Source organism: Mesocricetus auratus, unplaced genomic scaffold (genome assembly GCF_017639785.1).
Source record: "Mesocricetus auratus isolate SY011 unplaced genomic scaffold, BCM_Maur_2.0 Super-Scaffold_6730, whole genome shotgun sequence".
Classification (NCBI taxonomy): domain Eukaryota; kingdom Metazoa; phylum Chordata; class Mammalia; order Rodentia; family Cricetidae; genus Mesocricetus; species Mesocricetus auratus.
Window position 1 is genome coordinate 83,990,088 of NW_024429184.1, and position 17,528 is coordinate 84,007,615.

The 17,528-nt window shown below is 36.4% G+C and overlaps 1 protein-coding gene across 3 annotated transcripts in view; it reads left to right on the plus strand.

The window, feature by feature from the left end:
• Dcc (DCC netrin 1 receptor) overlaps positions 1 to 17,528 on the plus strand; it is a 1,023,267-nt gene that overhangs the window by 921,177 nt on the left and 84,562 nt on the right. For all 3 annotated transcript variants that reach the window (XM_040741618.1, XM_040741619.1, XM_040741620.1), the window contains exons 20-21: positions 2,886 to 3,080; positions 7,597 to 7,629. In XM_040741618.1, coding sequence (XP_040597552.1) covers positions 2,886 to 3,080; positions 7,597 to 7,629 — 228 coding nt within the window. The remainder of the gene's footprint in view (positions 1 to 2,885; positions 3,081 to 7,596; positions 7,630 to 17,528) is intronic.

Below are 17,528 nucleotides of genomic sequence, written 5' to 3' on the forward strand. Positions count from 1 at the left end.
TCTTTTAAACCAGTTTTTAGGGCTGGATAATGCTATCTATAGTTGAAGTTTGAAAGTTTTTAATCATCAAATTGAAAAAATAAAATTCCTCAGTGTCACCATAAATATCATGGACTGATGAGATGGCAATTTTGATTTGTCATAACCTAACACAATATGAGCTTTAGATAATCAATTCCAGTTTTAAATACTTCAAGAAATAATTTTCATTTAGATAAATCACAGTGAAGATATATTATTTTTCTTCAAAAAAGTGAAGAAAATCATAAATAAATGCAGTGATCTGGGTGAGAGAATATTTCTCAAATTTTCTTATGTCTCATGTCCTAACAAAATCACAGAAATATTAATTTCATTAAAAGCCATTAATTACCAGGTGGTAGTGGTCCACTTAGGAGGTAGATGTAGGTGAATTTCTTTGATCTCCAGGCCAGCCTGCTCTAAAAGGAAGTTCCAAGGTAGGTAGTGTTATCACGCAGAGAAACCCTGTATAAAAAAAAAAACAAAATAAAAAAGCAAGTCATTAATCCAAAAGAAAACTATGCTACAGAAATTCAATTAGTGAGTTTCAGTACTAATTATTAGTAAGTTTTCTGAGGTATGAAAACACACTAGAAGATATGATTCCAGAGATAAAGAATTTTTTTGTCTTACTTTTTCTTTTCTTTTTTTTGTGAGGGGATAAGATGTAGATAAAATAAAAACAACCCAGTCTCTTTGCTCTGAGGAAGGTGGACTCTGTTTTATGTGTCTTTTGTTACTGTGACTAATTCCTCTGCCTCAAAGTCTCTCATTTTGAAATCATTTATCCATTATCTTTCTTCCTTTTTTGGACAGTTGTCCCAACTACAGCTTAAGTCCAGTTTCCCAGAATGTAGGTCATTTTATTCTCTATGACAAAGCTTAATGGATGTTGGATTTTGTAGTTTAGCTTAAATATAGAGATCAATGGTGAATAAATTTATGGTTTATAACCCAGAAAGTTTAGAGCTACAAACATCCAAGAAAATTCTATATGGCAGTATAATGAATGATACAGATGAATAGGTGTTATCCTAATTTATTAAAACCACAGAGCTTACAGAAAAGAAAGCTTATAGCCAGGGACAGATTTTATATGTCAGAAATACCTTAACGGGATTTTGATAGGTAGCATTTGTTTGGATACAGAACATAGGGGACAGTGGATTGGTGTTAATCACAAACAGAAAGACTGGAGACGCATAGGCAGCAATCTTCCTATATATAGTGATAATCTGTGCTGAGGATACATATATGGCAAGGATGCTTCCAAAGACAGGTGAAACTCAGTCTGAGGACTCTGAATTAAGCATGGCAAATATATAAAAGTGACAATTCCCAGTCCAGATGGAGCAAGAGAGACTAAAAAGGACAGCCTTCCAAAGAAAGCTGAAACAAGTTCCTGGGAATTCATGAACTTTAGACCTACAGCTGTAGAGCTTCCCTGGGACTGAACTAGGTTCTCTCATGTGGGAGTGTAGTGAAGCTTGGTCTACCCAAGGGCCCTCTGGCAGTAGGAGCAGCATATATCCCTGGTTCATTAGCTAGTGTGGGATTCCATGCTCAACCTTCATGCAGGGGCAAGGGGCTTAGTCCTGTCTTAACTTATAAATGTGCCAGGCTTTGTTGACTCCCCAAGGGAGGTCTTACTCATTCGAGGCCTTACCATTTGTGGGTGGGCTGGTGGGGGAGGTAAGGGGAGAAAAAAGAAGAGGTGGGATGGAGAACTGTGGTTGGAGTGTAAAATGAAAATTTAAAAATGATTAACAGAACTCAGGAAAAAAGAATGTGATTTTCATATTCTTATGTAACACAGTACAGTGTATGATTAATATTAACAATGAAAGCATATAAAAGAAACTTATTTATGCAGAATTACTAGACTTATAAAGAGTGTGGTATGTAAGGTAAATATTATTTACAGAATTTTGGCAGAAATGAAGGACAACACCATATTTATATAACAAATATATTACACACGATTAGCCTCATACAGTTTCATCTAACAATGTAATATGTAAATTATTGATGCTTTTAAATAAGAGATAGCATCTAAGTTGGCTAAGACTAATGTCCAGATATGCATATTTCATAAGGCTAATGGATTTTCAGTGCATATTCAAATTAGACTATCATAAGTGAGTACAATGTTAGCATTTCACTAACATACTCCCAAAACATGGAATTAGAGCCTTTCAATGATAGGTACTAATATTAGAAATAGCAACCAAGCCAACTTTATAGTTCAGTGATATTTACTTGCCTACCTAAGCTGGACAGAAGAAATAATGCTAGATTGTATGGTATAGAGAATCTCACTTCAGTCCTTTTTCCAACTAGCTTCGTTATTTGTGAGAGACACAGGTCCTGCTAACTTCGAAAGGTTACTGCAAAAATAAAATATGACTATTCATTTTTATAACCTAAATATGAAAAACATTTTGTACTTTCTAATGTATCATTATTTTTTAAGCTCAGCCAAAATAAATGTAACTTATTTTCATTATTGAACTTCCATAAGTATTAAGCAGACATGTTATCTCATTTTTGCATTTATCATAATGTTTATGTATTAGGGAAAATGAATAATCAGAATTTATAGGCAGATAAAGCACCAATTTTTAAATATGACAGATGTAATGACCTATTCCATATTCTGATTCTGTGCATTGAAACATTTATTATCTAATTCTTGAAATATTATTTAAAAAACTCATTGCTTACTAAACTGAATTCTGTACTTTATAGATTGTGGACACATAATAATTATTACAAATTATATTTGAGAAATGTGTGTGTTTGAAAGGAGAGCTACAACATGTTTTCTATACAACAATCACAATTGCATTTGTCTGTTTATACAGCTTACATCCTATTTTATACCTTGGACAAGAATATACCAATAGACGACTGGATTATGGAAACTATAAATGGTGATCGGCTGACCCATCAGATCATGGATCTAAACCTTGACACTATGTACTACTTTCGAATTCAAGCTCGGAATGCGAAAGGAGTGGGGCCCCTCTCTGATCCCATCCTCTTCAGGACTTTGAAAGGTGTCAACTATTTCTCATTATCTCTTTCATTTTCTTTGCGGACAGTCACAGAATAACAAAAACAAAACCCTACACCATTTGTTTGGCAAAGATACCTAAAGTGGGCATTCAAAATGAATTGAAGTGTGACTCTTAAATTCAAAGTCAATATGTCAAAGGAAGATATATGGTTTTATCACATTTTTCTGCCATCAATATCAGCAGGCATATTTAATTTGACTTTTATTTATAGACCTCCTTCATTTTGCATTGATTTTATGTATGCCGTTTTTAGTTGAAGTACAACGAATTCTTAGACATTTTAATATAAGGGAATTAAAATGTAGATGTATATATGTGTATGGCCTAAAACTGGCAACTTTATTTCCTTTCAATAATGGTCACCGTTATGTATTAGAGAAAACTTTAATAAGGTAAGTCAACAAATTTCAAAAAGAAAAATGTGGTTGGCATGTTGAGACCACAAAACTAAAAAAAAAGAGTTTTATATGTTGGCTAAATAAAACCCTACATTCTTGTGTGTGTGTGTGTGTGTGTGTGTGTGTGTGTGTGTGTGTGTGTACACTCAACTGAAAGATAGTTGATTTCATTATAGAAAACACTGAATTCAAATACTGGTCACATAAAACAACCTTACTCTTTTAGACTCAAATCATATTTTCCACAATATAAAATGATTTTGTGAGTCTCACAGTTTTATACACGGTCAGACAACTTGGGTCTTAAATGAGTGACTGCATATATGTCTCCCAGAAGTGGAGACATGATCTCAAACAAGTGAGATATTAAGCAGACCATTATGATTGACAATTCTCACTTCTTTGCTGTGCTTCTTAGAGTAACTGCATAGTTGGCTTCCCAATGCTTTAGGAAGATATGCTAATAAATAGTGGACTTTTGAATTCTCATGAGTAAGCTATTCAAAATCTGGATTTTGTTAGCAGCTTACCTGAAATTTTGCCAAAATTACACAAGCAAGCATTCATCCTGAGCCTACGTGACAGTTCTTCATGTCACAGTATGAGTGAGGAGGGAGATGAGGAACAAATGAGCTAGTTTTTGTCCAGGTTTTGAGGAACTCATGTCTAAATCAGGTTTTACTTCATGAGCAAATGAAAGGCAGCCAGTTGTTCATTTCATAGAAGCATAGGCTGTAACTAGATAATGTTTTGCAAATGCCTAAATTTTATCTATAGGCGGGTGCCAAATTAATTTCATGCTCCCTATGCATGCCAGTCAAGAGATATCAGGAGGGTTTATGGTGATTTAGGAATCTGAATGTTTTATACGGTAGATTGATGAGCTGCCTTAGGATATACTGGCAAACATTGATAGCCATTCTGTAGGTTATTTAATGAAGTCAACATTTCACTTGTTACTGTTTATCTTGAATCTCCTAGTATCATCTGGTTTTCTAAGCTGGAGAGCAGCTCCAAATTTTCTTTTATAATGGTCTATAAGAATTACGTCTAATGCACTGATTCGATGTTATAAGTAATAGTCATTGTGTGAATAAAGATTGCTCAAAAGGTAAAATAATCTTTTCATGTCTTGAGGAAATTGTAAATCTCTCTCTCTCTCTCTCTCTCTCTCTCTCTCTCTCTCTCTCTCTCTCTCACACACACACACACACACACACACACATACACACACCCTAATGCCACCTATCTTTAATAAAACCTGAGTTCTGCAAAAATGTACTTCCTATGTCACATTAAATGACAAATGTTTTAAGGTCAATAAATCACCCATCATGAAAGATCTGATGTCTCAGTGAACCACAGCTACACCAAAGACAAAATCATGGAATTGCTCTGAATGAAGATTTTCTCTTTCCAAAGCTGCTTAAAAGCAAAAGCCTCTGTTCATCAGTGTGTGACCTTTTTTTTTTTGACAGGGAGAGAGGTTCAGATTTTTTTTGAAGCCCAGGGAAGTTTCTGTAGTCTACAGGCTAATGGGTAAATGTTTCCTTGCAAATCTTGCCCCATGCAGGTATCCCCAAGCCTCATTCTTTCGTACTCAGGCTTTGTCAAAGTAGCAGCATTTTGTACTTGAGATATGAGTTTGTCTTTTGCTATCAGCAACCAGCTAGAGGGATTTAGGAGACTTGGTAAGTAGTCACTGATGAATTAAAAAAAAAACAACATTTATAATTAGAAAACATATATACATAAGTGTGTGGTACGTGTAACTATTTATTTGAAATTTTAATTAATGTTTCACGTGATTTTTTGACTACATAGGAATATGCAAATTCCCACCTGCCTACCACATATACCCTACTAACTCAATAATGGCTGTCTCCCAATGGAAAGTCCAAGAAGTTGTGGGCCAAATTTAAACTGGATCTTCCCAAATTAAAAGATTCAAATTTAGAGTGGGTCTTCCCACAGAAAATGATTCAATCAGCAAAAGTCACTCACCGGTGTGTCCAGCCACTAGGGCTTTAGTTCCAGATCTAATGAAGTTGATAGCCAAAAGTAACAATTATCTTTTTGAAACACTAGAGAAGAAGTGTACTCCTAAAGTAATAGATGACAGAAAATTTCTATAGTGGGAGAGCATCACTTCTTACACTCAAAGGAGCAGAGTGTTCAGTGATGAATTCTCAGTAGAGCATGATCTCTTCTCCTGGAAACCTTAATTGATATTTAAAATATGACTCTCCTAAGCCCAGAAATAAAATTCACTGACAACTCTGTGTGAGGGTGTGGGAGAGTGACTTAGAATTCAAATTGTATTGTGACAAAACACATGGCAGTTTTTTGGTCACATGACATGAACAATTACAAATTCAAATCACAAATGATAAAAAGTAACTACTAGAGTCCATTTGGTTTCTGTTGGAAAATAATTCTCATTAATTTTTTTAGACAAAGTCTCACTATACAGACATTGGGGGTCTGAAAGTTGATATGTAGACTAGGTTAGCACTGTAGCACATAGTGCTGGGAAGAAAGGTGTATGCCAGCTCACCCAGCTAGTGACATTTTATATAACTTGAAAGAATTTTCACATTACTTCTAATGTAACTTTACTAACAGAAAACAAAATCTGGAAGCAGTGTATTTATTGTCACTAAAAATATCTTGGAATTCAGACAATGAAAGCAATAACAGTTTGAAGGAACAATGAAACGGTAGAGAGAAAATAAACTTGGCATTCTTCTCTCTTTTTTCTTTTTGTTCCTTTTTGACATTATTCCACATACTCTTCTGAAACATCAGACATAAATGTGTGTTGTGTTGGTTCCAAAATTTGTATACTTCCCAATTGTGTAGCTACTTATGTCCCTGAAGTATTCTGCACCCTTACTGCTAGAAAGAGGGTATAATGTTCCAACAACCCAGCATAATTTTTCACAGGATACAGATGGTTGTTAGAAATCCTGCTGAGTCTCACCTGGGTGAAATGGTGCAAGCCCTTAATTTCAGCAATCAGGAGGCAGGGACAAAAAGGTATCAGTGAATTGGAGGCCAACCAGGCCTCTGTAGTGAGGTACAACAGCTAGGTCTATGCAGAGAGACCTGATTCAAAAAACCAAAACCAAAACAAAACACAAATATTATTATTCACTATGCAGATTATAGTTAACTCAATGACCTGTCCAAAAACCTCAGCTGTCTGTCAACACTCCATATTTTCTTTAAGTTACTAAACAATAGTAATTGACTCACAACAAGAGTGGTTCACAGAATGATTGGATGACTGCATTGTAGATTAATGCATAATATCTCTGTAAGTTTCAGTGAAATATATACAAGAAGCAAGTCAGCTTTTGAATACAAGTTAGTTGAATGTGCCCAAAAGACACAAAACTCACATTCAGGTATGCATAATAATTGATGGAGATTTTCAAAAGTGAACAGTGGCCAAAAATTCCTTGAAGATTGCATTTAGAACTGTGATAGTATTGATTTACTATGTAATTTCTTCTGCTTAAGGGAAAGAAACCAGGTTTTAAGAAGTTTAGAGATATACTTACATTTCAAAAGGAATTTGTCAGCATTGATTAATAACAACTCTTTTGCAGTTGTGAACAAATCAAGTGTCAGCTTCTTCAGTTGTGAAATGAGTCATCCTGGTAATCACGCTAATGGTGGTCACCCCACTTAAGGTTATCCCACTGAGTATGTCCCAGTTGTTTGCCCAGCTCATGAACAATTGTCTTAACAGTTAGACTCTACATTCTTGTGTGTGTGTGTGTGTGTGTGTGTGTGTGTGTGTGTGTGTGTGTGTGTTATAGCTTGTATCAAATAAATACGATTTGGTAGCTCTTTCCAATTATTTTACTATCAATTCCATTTTAATTAAAATTAAAAAATGAGCTTATGTTTAAGAAAACATGACAACTAGACTTTAGAAGATGATTATTCAGCAAAAACCTTATTTTCAGGGTTTTGCTGCCTCTGGCTGATTACCAATAGAAATGATGACAGCACTATGGACTTGATAAGCCAACTTTCTCATAAGAAACTCTACACTGTAATAACATAATTTATTTTTCTCTCCACAGTGGAACTCCCTGACAAAATGGCTAATGACCAAGGTACGGTGTTACAGTCTTTTCTTGTTTGTGTCTTTATAGCAGTGGAATCTACTGAAAGCATCAATAGCTACTTTGCATTCCTGCTTTCACCTGGCTCCTCCACCTGATGGAGCAGACACTGGCATGGTTAATCTTGTTAATGAAGTTCTGCTTGGCTGAGGCTGTGGGTCTGATAGGGAAGATGTAAATTTTCTTGAGAGGAAATTGTTTTGTCTCTATTCAGAAGGACCAATTAAAATGTCAAGCTTCTTTGTATGAAATAAATTTTTAGTCTCTGTCTGCACTTCTGAATAATTCACATTAAGTATAATTAAGCTCAGTATAATTTTCTAGCTGCTCTTGCACCCTTTCCTGAGCTGTGGATTAAAGTTCTGCTGTACTATATAAATCATGGGTGCTTCTCCTCTGCAAGGAAATTCCTTTGATAAATAAAAACAAAGTTGAGTTAACTTTTTAGGGAGTTATTGCTGTTCATTTTGAAGCTCAGGGTCTTCTCTTTCTCCCTCATTACTAACAGCTGATTTAAAAGCAGGAATGGTTTCACACAATGAGAAAACACGGAGATAAATACAAATTATCCTTCAACTCAAAAGTAGAGCAATTCCTATTAACATAATTTGTAGACTGATTGATAAATTAGTATTCCATTATCTTTACACCGAAGACATTTAATAGAATTCTAAGTAGAGGAGAGTGGATGAGTTTCATGGTGGCAGGGGGTGGATACATTCTTTTCAGGGATAGTTTTAGAGTCCTTGAAACTATTTGTATCCCTGGTGCATGTATTTGTGCTTTCTGGCCCAACAGTAGTTTGTCTCTTTCTTTGCACATATGAACGGACAATCAGTGTAACGAACTCACCTTGAGACTCCTAAGTAACAAGTTCTTTCTGATTGGAAGCACTTTTTTTAACAGATATCAATCATCTTTGTGCTATTCCTACTAATGGTGGAGGACACCCAACATGAACAGTGTTTTTGCCTAAGGGAGATACACTTGGTTTTTGTTGTGCTTTTCTGTGTCACTGTGAAACATTTATATTTAATACATTGTGCCTGGCATTATAGAATTGACACTCTAGAAATGTCTGTATTCCATGAATGTATATATCTGCTCCTAATTGCTTCCACTGGGGAAAAACTTTTATGAGCCATATCTATAAGAGATGAACATCTTTAATAATGTTAATGATGAATAATATCACTTTGAATGTATTTCCCTAAGTAAATGAAGCACTGGAGCTGCCAAAATACAAACCCAGAACAGTTAGTTAGAAGCTATCTAATTATTTCAGTTAAAAGATAATTAAAATGGTCTTACATAATGGTCTTCTCTGAAGAAAATTTGGAGCACCCATAGACTAAGAGCTCTTAAATTTTAATTATATTTGAATCATAAGTGTGTGTGTGTGTGTGTGTGTAATAACAAAAGTAGCTGAAATTTGTTTAGTTATTCAACAAGCAACTTGCATGATAAAGCATTCCAATTCCCAAATCATAGACTCTTACTTATATTGTTTTGCAATTAGTTTTCAGTCAGTTTTTTGGCTCAATATTATATTATTCTTTGTTTGTGGTGCAGGAGATTAATCATAGTACCTCATAGCTACAAAGGACATGCCTAGTCACAGAGGTACAAACCTCATCCTTTGCTTCATATTATGTTAAACTAGACGATACATATTTTGTTATTTAAATAAAGGATTCCCCTGTATTTCTGACCATATTACTTCTCTTTACCTGTAAGTCTGACTCATATTTTCACTAATTCAGTGAAATAAGGCCAATTTCTAGAAGAAAAGGCATCCCAAGCTTTATTGTCCCAGTTGAGTACATAGATATACTTAATCAAGTGTTTATTCCTCCTTACATACTACTTAGAATGATTCTTTCATGTAGGCTACTTAATGTCTTTTCAAACACAGCAGGCAGATGGTTGGTCAAGTTGAAAACCTCAACATTTTATATCACATTTATTCAAATCACTCATTAAAGGAAAATTGTGGTAATAGTTATGTTAGTGGTAGTAATATCGTCAGACGTTTACATAAAATATATTGGCCACCAAAAGCTTTTTATGTGAAATATCATTTACCGGTATTGATAAACAAGTATGTGAGATACATCCTAGATTAGAGACCTTTAAAAATGATGGAAATACTGACAGAAGCCTGTTCTAACTGCTCCATTTACAGCAAAATGAAGTGAGCTGAATATATTTTTATCATACTCACTGATAGACTTTTGTTCTTCTGTAAAAATTTGTAATAGGAACTGATTTTGTGAGCTCTAAGCCAGACAACATTCTAGCATGGAGTTTGGAGGGGTTCACCACACCCCTAACTGAGGAACTACTGATGGCTTCTAGAGACAGGCGTGTCATTATTCTTTAAGAGTGTGGCCTCTTGTAGGTAAACTACATTCCAGTGGATGACACTACTCCCATTAGTATATGGGCAGCACAAATTCTAATTGGTGGACTATTTAAAAGTGAAAAGATGAGAAGTTGGTGGCATGGAGCAGTGGACATTGGTCTGGAGGAATTTGGGGGAGAAGTAGGAGGTAAATAACATCAAATACAAATGGAATTATAAAAGGATTAATAAAAAGAAACTCACTTTTAGTGGAAATTTGGCACCTTAAGTCAGACTTAACCCTGAAAATATGAATCTTAAGTAGAGAAGCAGAAAACTGAATTGTAAGTGAAAACATAAGAAAAACCTTGATCGTTGTTAAAAGTACCTTGGAAGTTTCTTGTCACAATTACTTGTTCTTGGAACATAATACCTGCTATTATGAAAAACATTTTTAAAAACCCTCAAAATAGAATTGGGTGGGGGGTCGTGAAATTGCTTTCTTCTAAGTAGTGGTAAGAGTAGCATGAAAATTATAAACAACACAGAATTGATGAACAACCCTTGCATGTCAGTTGTACCTGGTGTTTTCTTCACTCTAACCTTTAAATGCTTCGTACTTTTTCTGTACTCTTCTCTCACTTCATTTTCCAGTTATTTCCAGGAATTTTCATTTACAAGAGGCCAATATGTTTGAAAGTAACTCTGAGGCTTTAGTGAGTTAAGTTTCATGGAAGGTAGTCACACAAAGCCTATGAAGTGTGTGTACAGTATAGACAAGATTTGTAGAGCATTTTTGTATGAGTGCATGTAATGGTTAATTGAACGCAATGAGGATCTTTCCACCACTCACAATTTTAAGAATGGATGATTGACTAACTTAACTCATAACATGACTGAGGCTGATACTATTATTATCTCCATTTGAGCAATAAATAATCAGAAGCTTAGAGAATCTAAATATTTTGCCTGTAGAAATAAACCCACAAAAACCATGTCCCCGAAGCCCTATTTACACTAACATTTTATGTAAAATTTTTCATTTTACATACCACCCCCAGTTCCCCTTCTCTTCCCTTCTCCTGCCCCCTTCCACCTCCCCTCCTTCTCACCTCCCATCCAATCCTCAGAGTGGGTAAGGCCTTCCCTGGGGAGTCACCAAGGTTTGGCATATCAAGTTGAATCAGGACTCCCTCTCCCCCAGTATCAAGGCTGAGCAAGGTATCCCTCCATAGGAAATGGGTTCCAAAAAGCCAGTACATGCCTCTGGGTAGGTCCTGGTACTACTGCCAGCCATGTCCCCTCTCCTGATATCAAGAACCTACATACAGTAACTTATGAAAGTAGATACAGTGACCCACTATCAAGCACTCGGCTGAGCTCCTGAAGATCAGGTGAAGAAAGGGAGGAGGGACTCATATGAACAAGAGAGATCAAGAGCATGATGGGGGAAACCACAGAGACAGCTGGCTAGAGCTAGTGGGAGCTCAGGAATATGGACTGACAGTTGGGTAACCTGCATGGGCCTGAACTACACCCTCTGAATGTGGGTGACAGAGTTCTATTTTTAAACCCAAATCCATTCAGTATGTACTTTCTTCATGTTTACATGTAGACCGATGGATGTACAAAACTTCTGTCTCTAAAGTTTTATTTTTCTGATATTTTTCTAATATGGACTGTCTTTTTTTCATATCAGTGAGTATTCTTAGAACAAAGCAAATGATATAATCTTGTTAATGGGTATCGACAACTTTGAGTCTATGAGGCTGGAAACATAGGAACTATGCTACTTAAATTATCTTAGGCTGCCAGTACCAAATGACAGGTAAATTAAACAACAAAAATGTATGTACTTTAAAGTTGAGATAGAAGTCCCAGATGAAGGTGCAGATCAGCTGAGTCCTGGCAAGAGCTGTCTTTCCTGCTTGTTAATGGTCTTAGTGGGTGTGTCTTCACTTGGCAGAAGAGAGCCCCCCCCCCAGGTCTTTTCTTTTTCTTTGTAATTTCTTTTGTTCTTCTTTTTTTGTATTTTGTTTTTTATTTAAATTAGAAACAATCTTATTTTACATATCAATCCCAGTTCCCTCTCCCTCCTATCCTTCAATAGCTCCCCCATCCCCCATCCCATCTCCCTTCTGCTCCCAATGGAGGTTAAGGCCTTCCATGGAGGATCATCAAAGTCTGTGGTGTCATCTGGGACAGAGCCAAGGCCCTCTCCTGTGTGGCTAGGCTGAGAGAATATCCCTTTATATGGAATGGGCTCCCAAAGTCTCCTTGTACACCAGTGATAAATACTGCTCCACTACCAGAGGCCCCATATATTGCCCAGGCCTCGTAAGTGACACCCACGTTCAGGGGGCCTGATTCAGGCCTATGCTGGTTTCCCAGCTGTCAGTCTGGGTCCATGAGCTCCCCATTGTTGAGGTCAGCTGTTTCTGTGGGTTTCTCCAGCCTTGTCTTGATCCCTTTGCTCAACACTCCTCCCTCTCTACAACTGGATTCCAGGAGTTTGCCTCAGTGTTTAGCTTTGGGTCTCTGCTTCTGTTTCCATCATCTACTGGATGAAGGCTCTTGGATGGCATATAAGACAGTCACCAATCTCATTATAGGGGAAGGGCATTTAAGGTAGCCTCTCCAAGATTGCTTAGATTCTTAGTTGGGGTCATCCTTACAGATCTCTGGACATTTCCCTAGTACAAGATTTCTCTTTAAACCTATAATGTCTCCCTCTATTAAGGTATCTCTTTTCTTGCTCTCCTCTATTCTTCCCCTGTCTCAATCTTCCTGGTCCCTCATGTCCTCCTCCTGCTCCTCTTCTCCCCTTCTCTTAAAATGACATCAGTACTATTGGACCAATTTTCTCCGCTTGTGACTTTACTTGGACTTGCTTCCAAGTACACCTGAATGTAGTTACAGCCCATACTACAGCATTAGTATATGAAAGAAATTCCTATCTGAATGTGAGTACTAGATTTTGTACTAAAAACACTATTATTATTATCATTTAAGCAATAAATAAGCTGAAGCTTCTTTATATGTTTGAAATTAATTCTGATGTTTCAGTGATTAAGTTTCTTGGGGAGAGAAGGGGAGGTAGTCACACAGTCTGACCCTGTAAAGTTTGTGCAGAAGATAGACAGGAGCCATACTGCATCTCTGTGTGGGCATGTATAATGCTAAGTACTCACAACGCCTGCCTCATCAGAAATATCTTTTTCTTTTTTTTTTTTTTTTGGTTTTATGAGACAGGGTTTCTCTGTTTTTGGAGGCTGTCGGTCCAGCCTGGCCTCGAACTCACAGAGATCTGCCTGCCTCTGCCTCCCGAGTGCTGGGATTAAAGGCATGCGCCACCAACGCCCGGCGTCAGAAATATCTTTAACTACCTCACTAAGTGTGTTTCTAGTTTTTAGTATTGCCCCAAATCACACAAGCCAGTGTTGACAATTCTGGAAACCAAATTCTTCTCTTTGACTCCACAATGTACTGTACATTGCTGCTATAAACATGGGAATTTTGTTTTTCTGGAATAATAGTAAAACTTTAGAGCGTCTTACGAATACCTTTAAGGGTTGTGCTGCCCATTTTCAATGGTTATTCTATGTGGCTGCAAATACATGACTTCGTGTGCATGTTCATGCCTAGCTAGTTTGCTGGTAGAGTGGCTACAGTGGCAATATCAGAGCCATTTATAAAGGATGGGAACTTACCTAGATGGACTACCAAAAAGTGCTCACTCCAGGACTTTCACATGTCTCTGATTCTGGGGGAGGGTTGAGACACTCAGCATAGAGAAGTATAGATTTGTAACCACTTACAAATTGAGATAAAGAATGACCATGTGAATCCATTTGTACTTTAAAGAAAGAAAGATAAGTCCCCCTAGAATCTTCACAATTGTTGAGAAGTCTCTGGGTTTCCCTGTCAGCAGTCACTCACTGTGTGCTCTGAGGGTGCTGCAATGGAATCAGAGCCTCCCAGCACAGCACAGCCCTGACACTGGGACCTGCTATGTGACTGTGGGGTTGGCAATTAATTTCTCTAAGAATTTTCACCTATGAAATGGTAAGTATAGTGCAAATTATCTTTAAGTTTCCCAGGTTTTTATACTGTAAATAGAATTTTTAAAAAAGTAATATGAATTGCCTTCCCACTAGGCAACAGCCACTATGTTATTCACATGTGTTAGCCAATGTAGTTCTCATGGCAAGCTACTAGGTAGATAAAATTAGATAAAAGGATCTAAGTAAGTATCTGTACATATACATATACATACCTGTGTTACCTAGGAATTTTTGCTCATTACAACTGTATAATTTTTGGAAATGCAATCAATTTATTGAATCTAACTTTGTTTTCAAGAACATTAAACCTAGAGGCATAACTGCAAAGTCATCACCTCTGAAACATTTTGTTTTCCTCAAAAGGAGTATTCCTGCAAAGCTCTTGACACCACTCCTACTATTTTGCACCTTAGCTGTTTTACTCTCATGTATTAGCACAATCTTAATTATTTCAAGTTTCAAGGAACTAGGGTTCTCAAGGCAGTATAGTCAAGCTTTGAATTTAGTTAATGTAATACAGAATTTGTAGGGTTCAGATTGCAACAGCCAGGCTTCTGTTTGAAAAATTGAAACCTTTTGCACCTTCTGACGCGAGCAGTTTAATTGAAAATTAAAGCCTCTTTCTACCCTATTATTGTGAACAGCTTCCATCCAGTTTAATATTCAACCACTTGCTACACCCACTTGAAAATGCTATTCTCACCTGTGTTTTTCTGCAGGTTCAAAATTTAGCAATTCTATCAATCATGAGTGGTGAAAAAAGTAGAGGTGGAAAATGAGTAATGTGCTTTTAATAGAGTGTTAAGTGTCTGTCATGTTCCCAGCAAGCAATTATGGAGCTGCCTAAGTCTGCCTCTCAGGAATCTTTATGTTTTAATAGGTAACTTGGAAAGAAAGAAACAGAGGCACTGCCCAGAGGGATTTACCTGATTCATGTAGATTATTAACCTTCTCAGAGTATAAAGCAGGCATTTTGGTTTACAGGATCTCCAACAGTATTTCCAATACTGGCTATTCCTGTGATGCAGCTTCTCTGCTGCTAACACCCTTGGTTCTTCTTGAGAGATCTCCTCCTGGCTCTGACTTTGCCTTTATCTATCAGTTCTGCATTTCTGTCATCAGTATTATATTTGTTTGTTTACCCCACAAGTAATATTTTTTGTTTATGTATTTATTTTTAAAATGTAAGTACATTTCTCCCTTCCCTTTCTTCCTTCCAAATCCTTTCAGAAACCCCACCACAGTCACCTTCAAATTGATAGCCTTTTTCACTAATTGTTGTAGCATGTAAATGTTTATATGTATGTAAATGTGTATATCCATATTCCCAAATATAACTTGTTCAGTCTGTATATTACGTTACCTCTATGTGTGCTGTGTGCCTTCAGGACTGACTCTTAGGCACTGAAAAATCAGTTGACATGCTCTTCCCTGGGGAAGACCACCTCTTCCACTCCCAACTTTCCTCATCTGCCCAGTTCCTTGTGAAGGGTTGAGACCTTGTGGGCTGTTTCTAATCCAATTTGTAATTTCCATTGATGCTATCCATTGTCAACTCATGTTTAGGAAGTCATATTTGGGAGGCTTTATGGTTGTTTCTTCTGATGCTACAAGGAGGTCCAATCTCACAAGAAACTCCACTTTCCCTTTGCTTCTACAATCTTGTCTCCCTGTTAAGCAGTGTTCTCTTATTTTAGGTACAAGAGTGTTTTGTAGAGGTATCCACTGGGACTTGGTTCCAAAGATCTACACTTTCATTGACTGTAGTTTTTATTGTTTTATAGTGGTTTCTAGCCTATTGTCAGAAAAGTTTCCTTCAGGAGGGGTTAAGACTATACTTATCTGTGGGTATAAGGACTCAAGTATATAGAATGATTGCAGAGTAGACTCAGTTATTTGGCACTACAATGCTAGCAATAAGAACAAAATCATATTTTCTAAACTGATGGCCAGATTATTCTTCGATAAACACTAAGAAGTATAAATAAAACCAAATAGCCACCCAATATTTGCTGTTACTGGTACCATTCTCTCATCCTGAACAATGTTTTCTCCCTTTATCAAAATAACAAATACAAATCCCTCTTCCTTCCAGATACCCCCTCCATTCTATGTATTCGAATATCTTCCATTGCCTTTCTTGTCTTTTCTTCTTGTTGGTGTCCATAATACTCAACAATGTGTCACTGTGTTCGCACTTCTAATAATTTACTACTATCATTCCTAGATTGGTGGTTAGATTATAAATTCTCTCTATGTAGAATATTAGTTAGATGTTCATTGTCATTTCTATCATTTTCCTAGTAACTAATATTATAGTTATTAAATAAATGTATGTTGATTTAAATAATGATACAAGTGTCTAAGAAAGTGGAGTCATCTGAAAACAAAAGCTTTCCTGTCTAATAAAAAGTGTAGATGGGAAAAGCTATTGACAGAGGGTTGTCTGTATGCTGCTCATCTCAGAAAGCAGATGAATAAAATGTAAGAGTATATTTCTAGCTAAAAAATGGAAATTCAACAGTCAACTATAAAAACAATGGATAAATACAAAAATAAGAAATCATAATTCTCTCTGAAATATTGTAAGTCCTTCTTTATGTGATCTCTGTCATTCCTTGTAGTTAGCAGAAAAATTTACAGACTTAAATTTCACTAGAATTTTGTAATGCTAAATAGAAGAAAAATCAAAACTAATGGGTACCAGTGAATTATTGAAATTGTGGTAAATATTAGAAGGTCTGGACTAGCTTGTGACAACTTATTTATTAATAGTAGAAAATCTACCATGAGGCTAGAAACAGAAACACTTGAAAGTAAAACAGTTGTTTGGATCTATTTTCAAGCAGTCAGCATTACAGAAAATTTACATTATAGATATTTTATTGCCAAACCAATGTGTAAACTTTAATTGACAAACCAGATGTTAACACTTAAATGGATATTTCAGGATTTCAGAAGGGAAATCATAGTGGGATAGAGTAGAGAAAAGGATTTCTTTAGAACCAGACTGCACTCTAATGTATAAATAGAACTTTAATGGAAAATAATGAGTAGAATTCTATTTAAGGAAATCTTGGGAAGGGATGATCAGGAATCCAGAAATTGAGTGAATTATAATAAGTATAAGATGGGTTCAGAGTACAACCAAGGAACTGTCTGCAGAGCAGTATATTATGGTAGCAAAATGAACTTGTAAAAAGGCCTCGGCAAGCTTTGCGGCCTCTAGGACTAGATCAGTATTTATCCCTGGCATCTGAGTGGACTTTGAGAGCCCATTCCACATGGAGAGATGCTTGCTAAGTCTGGTCATATGGGGGAGGGTTTCACCCTCCCTGGAGAGTTGAGTGGGGATTGGATTGGGCAAGGAGAGGGAGCTGGGGTTGCCATGTGAAGCAAGCTTGTTTCTAATTCAAATAAATAAAATAAAGATATATAAGCCAAATAAACCCATTTCTCCCCCCCCCAAAATGTTTTTCTAA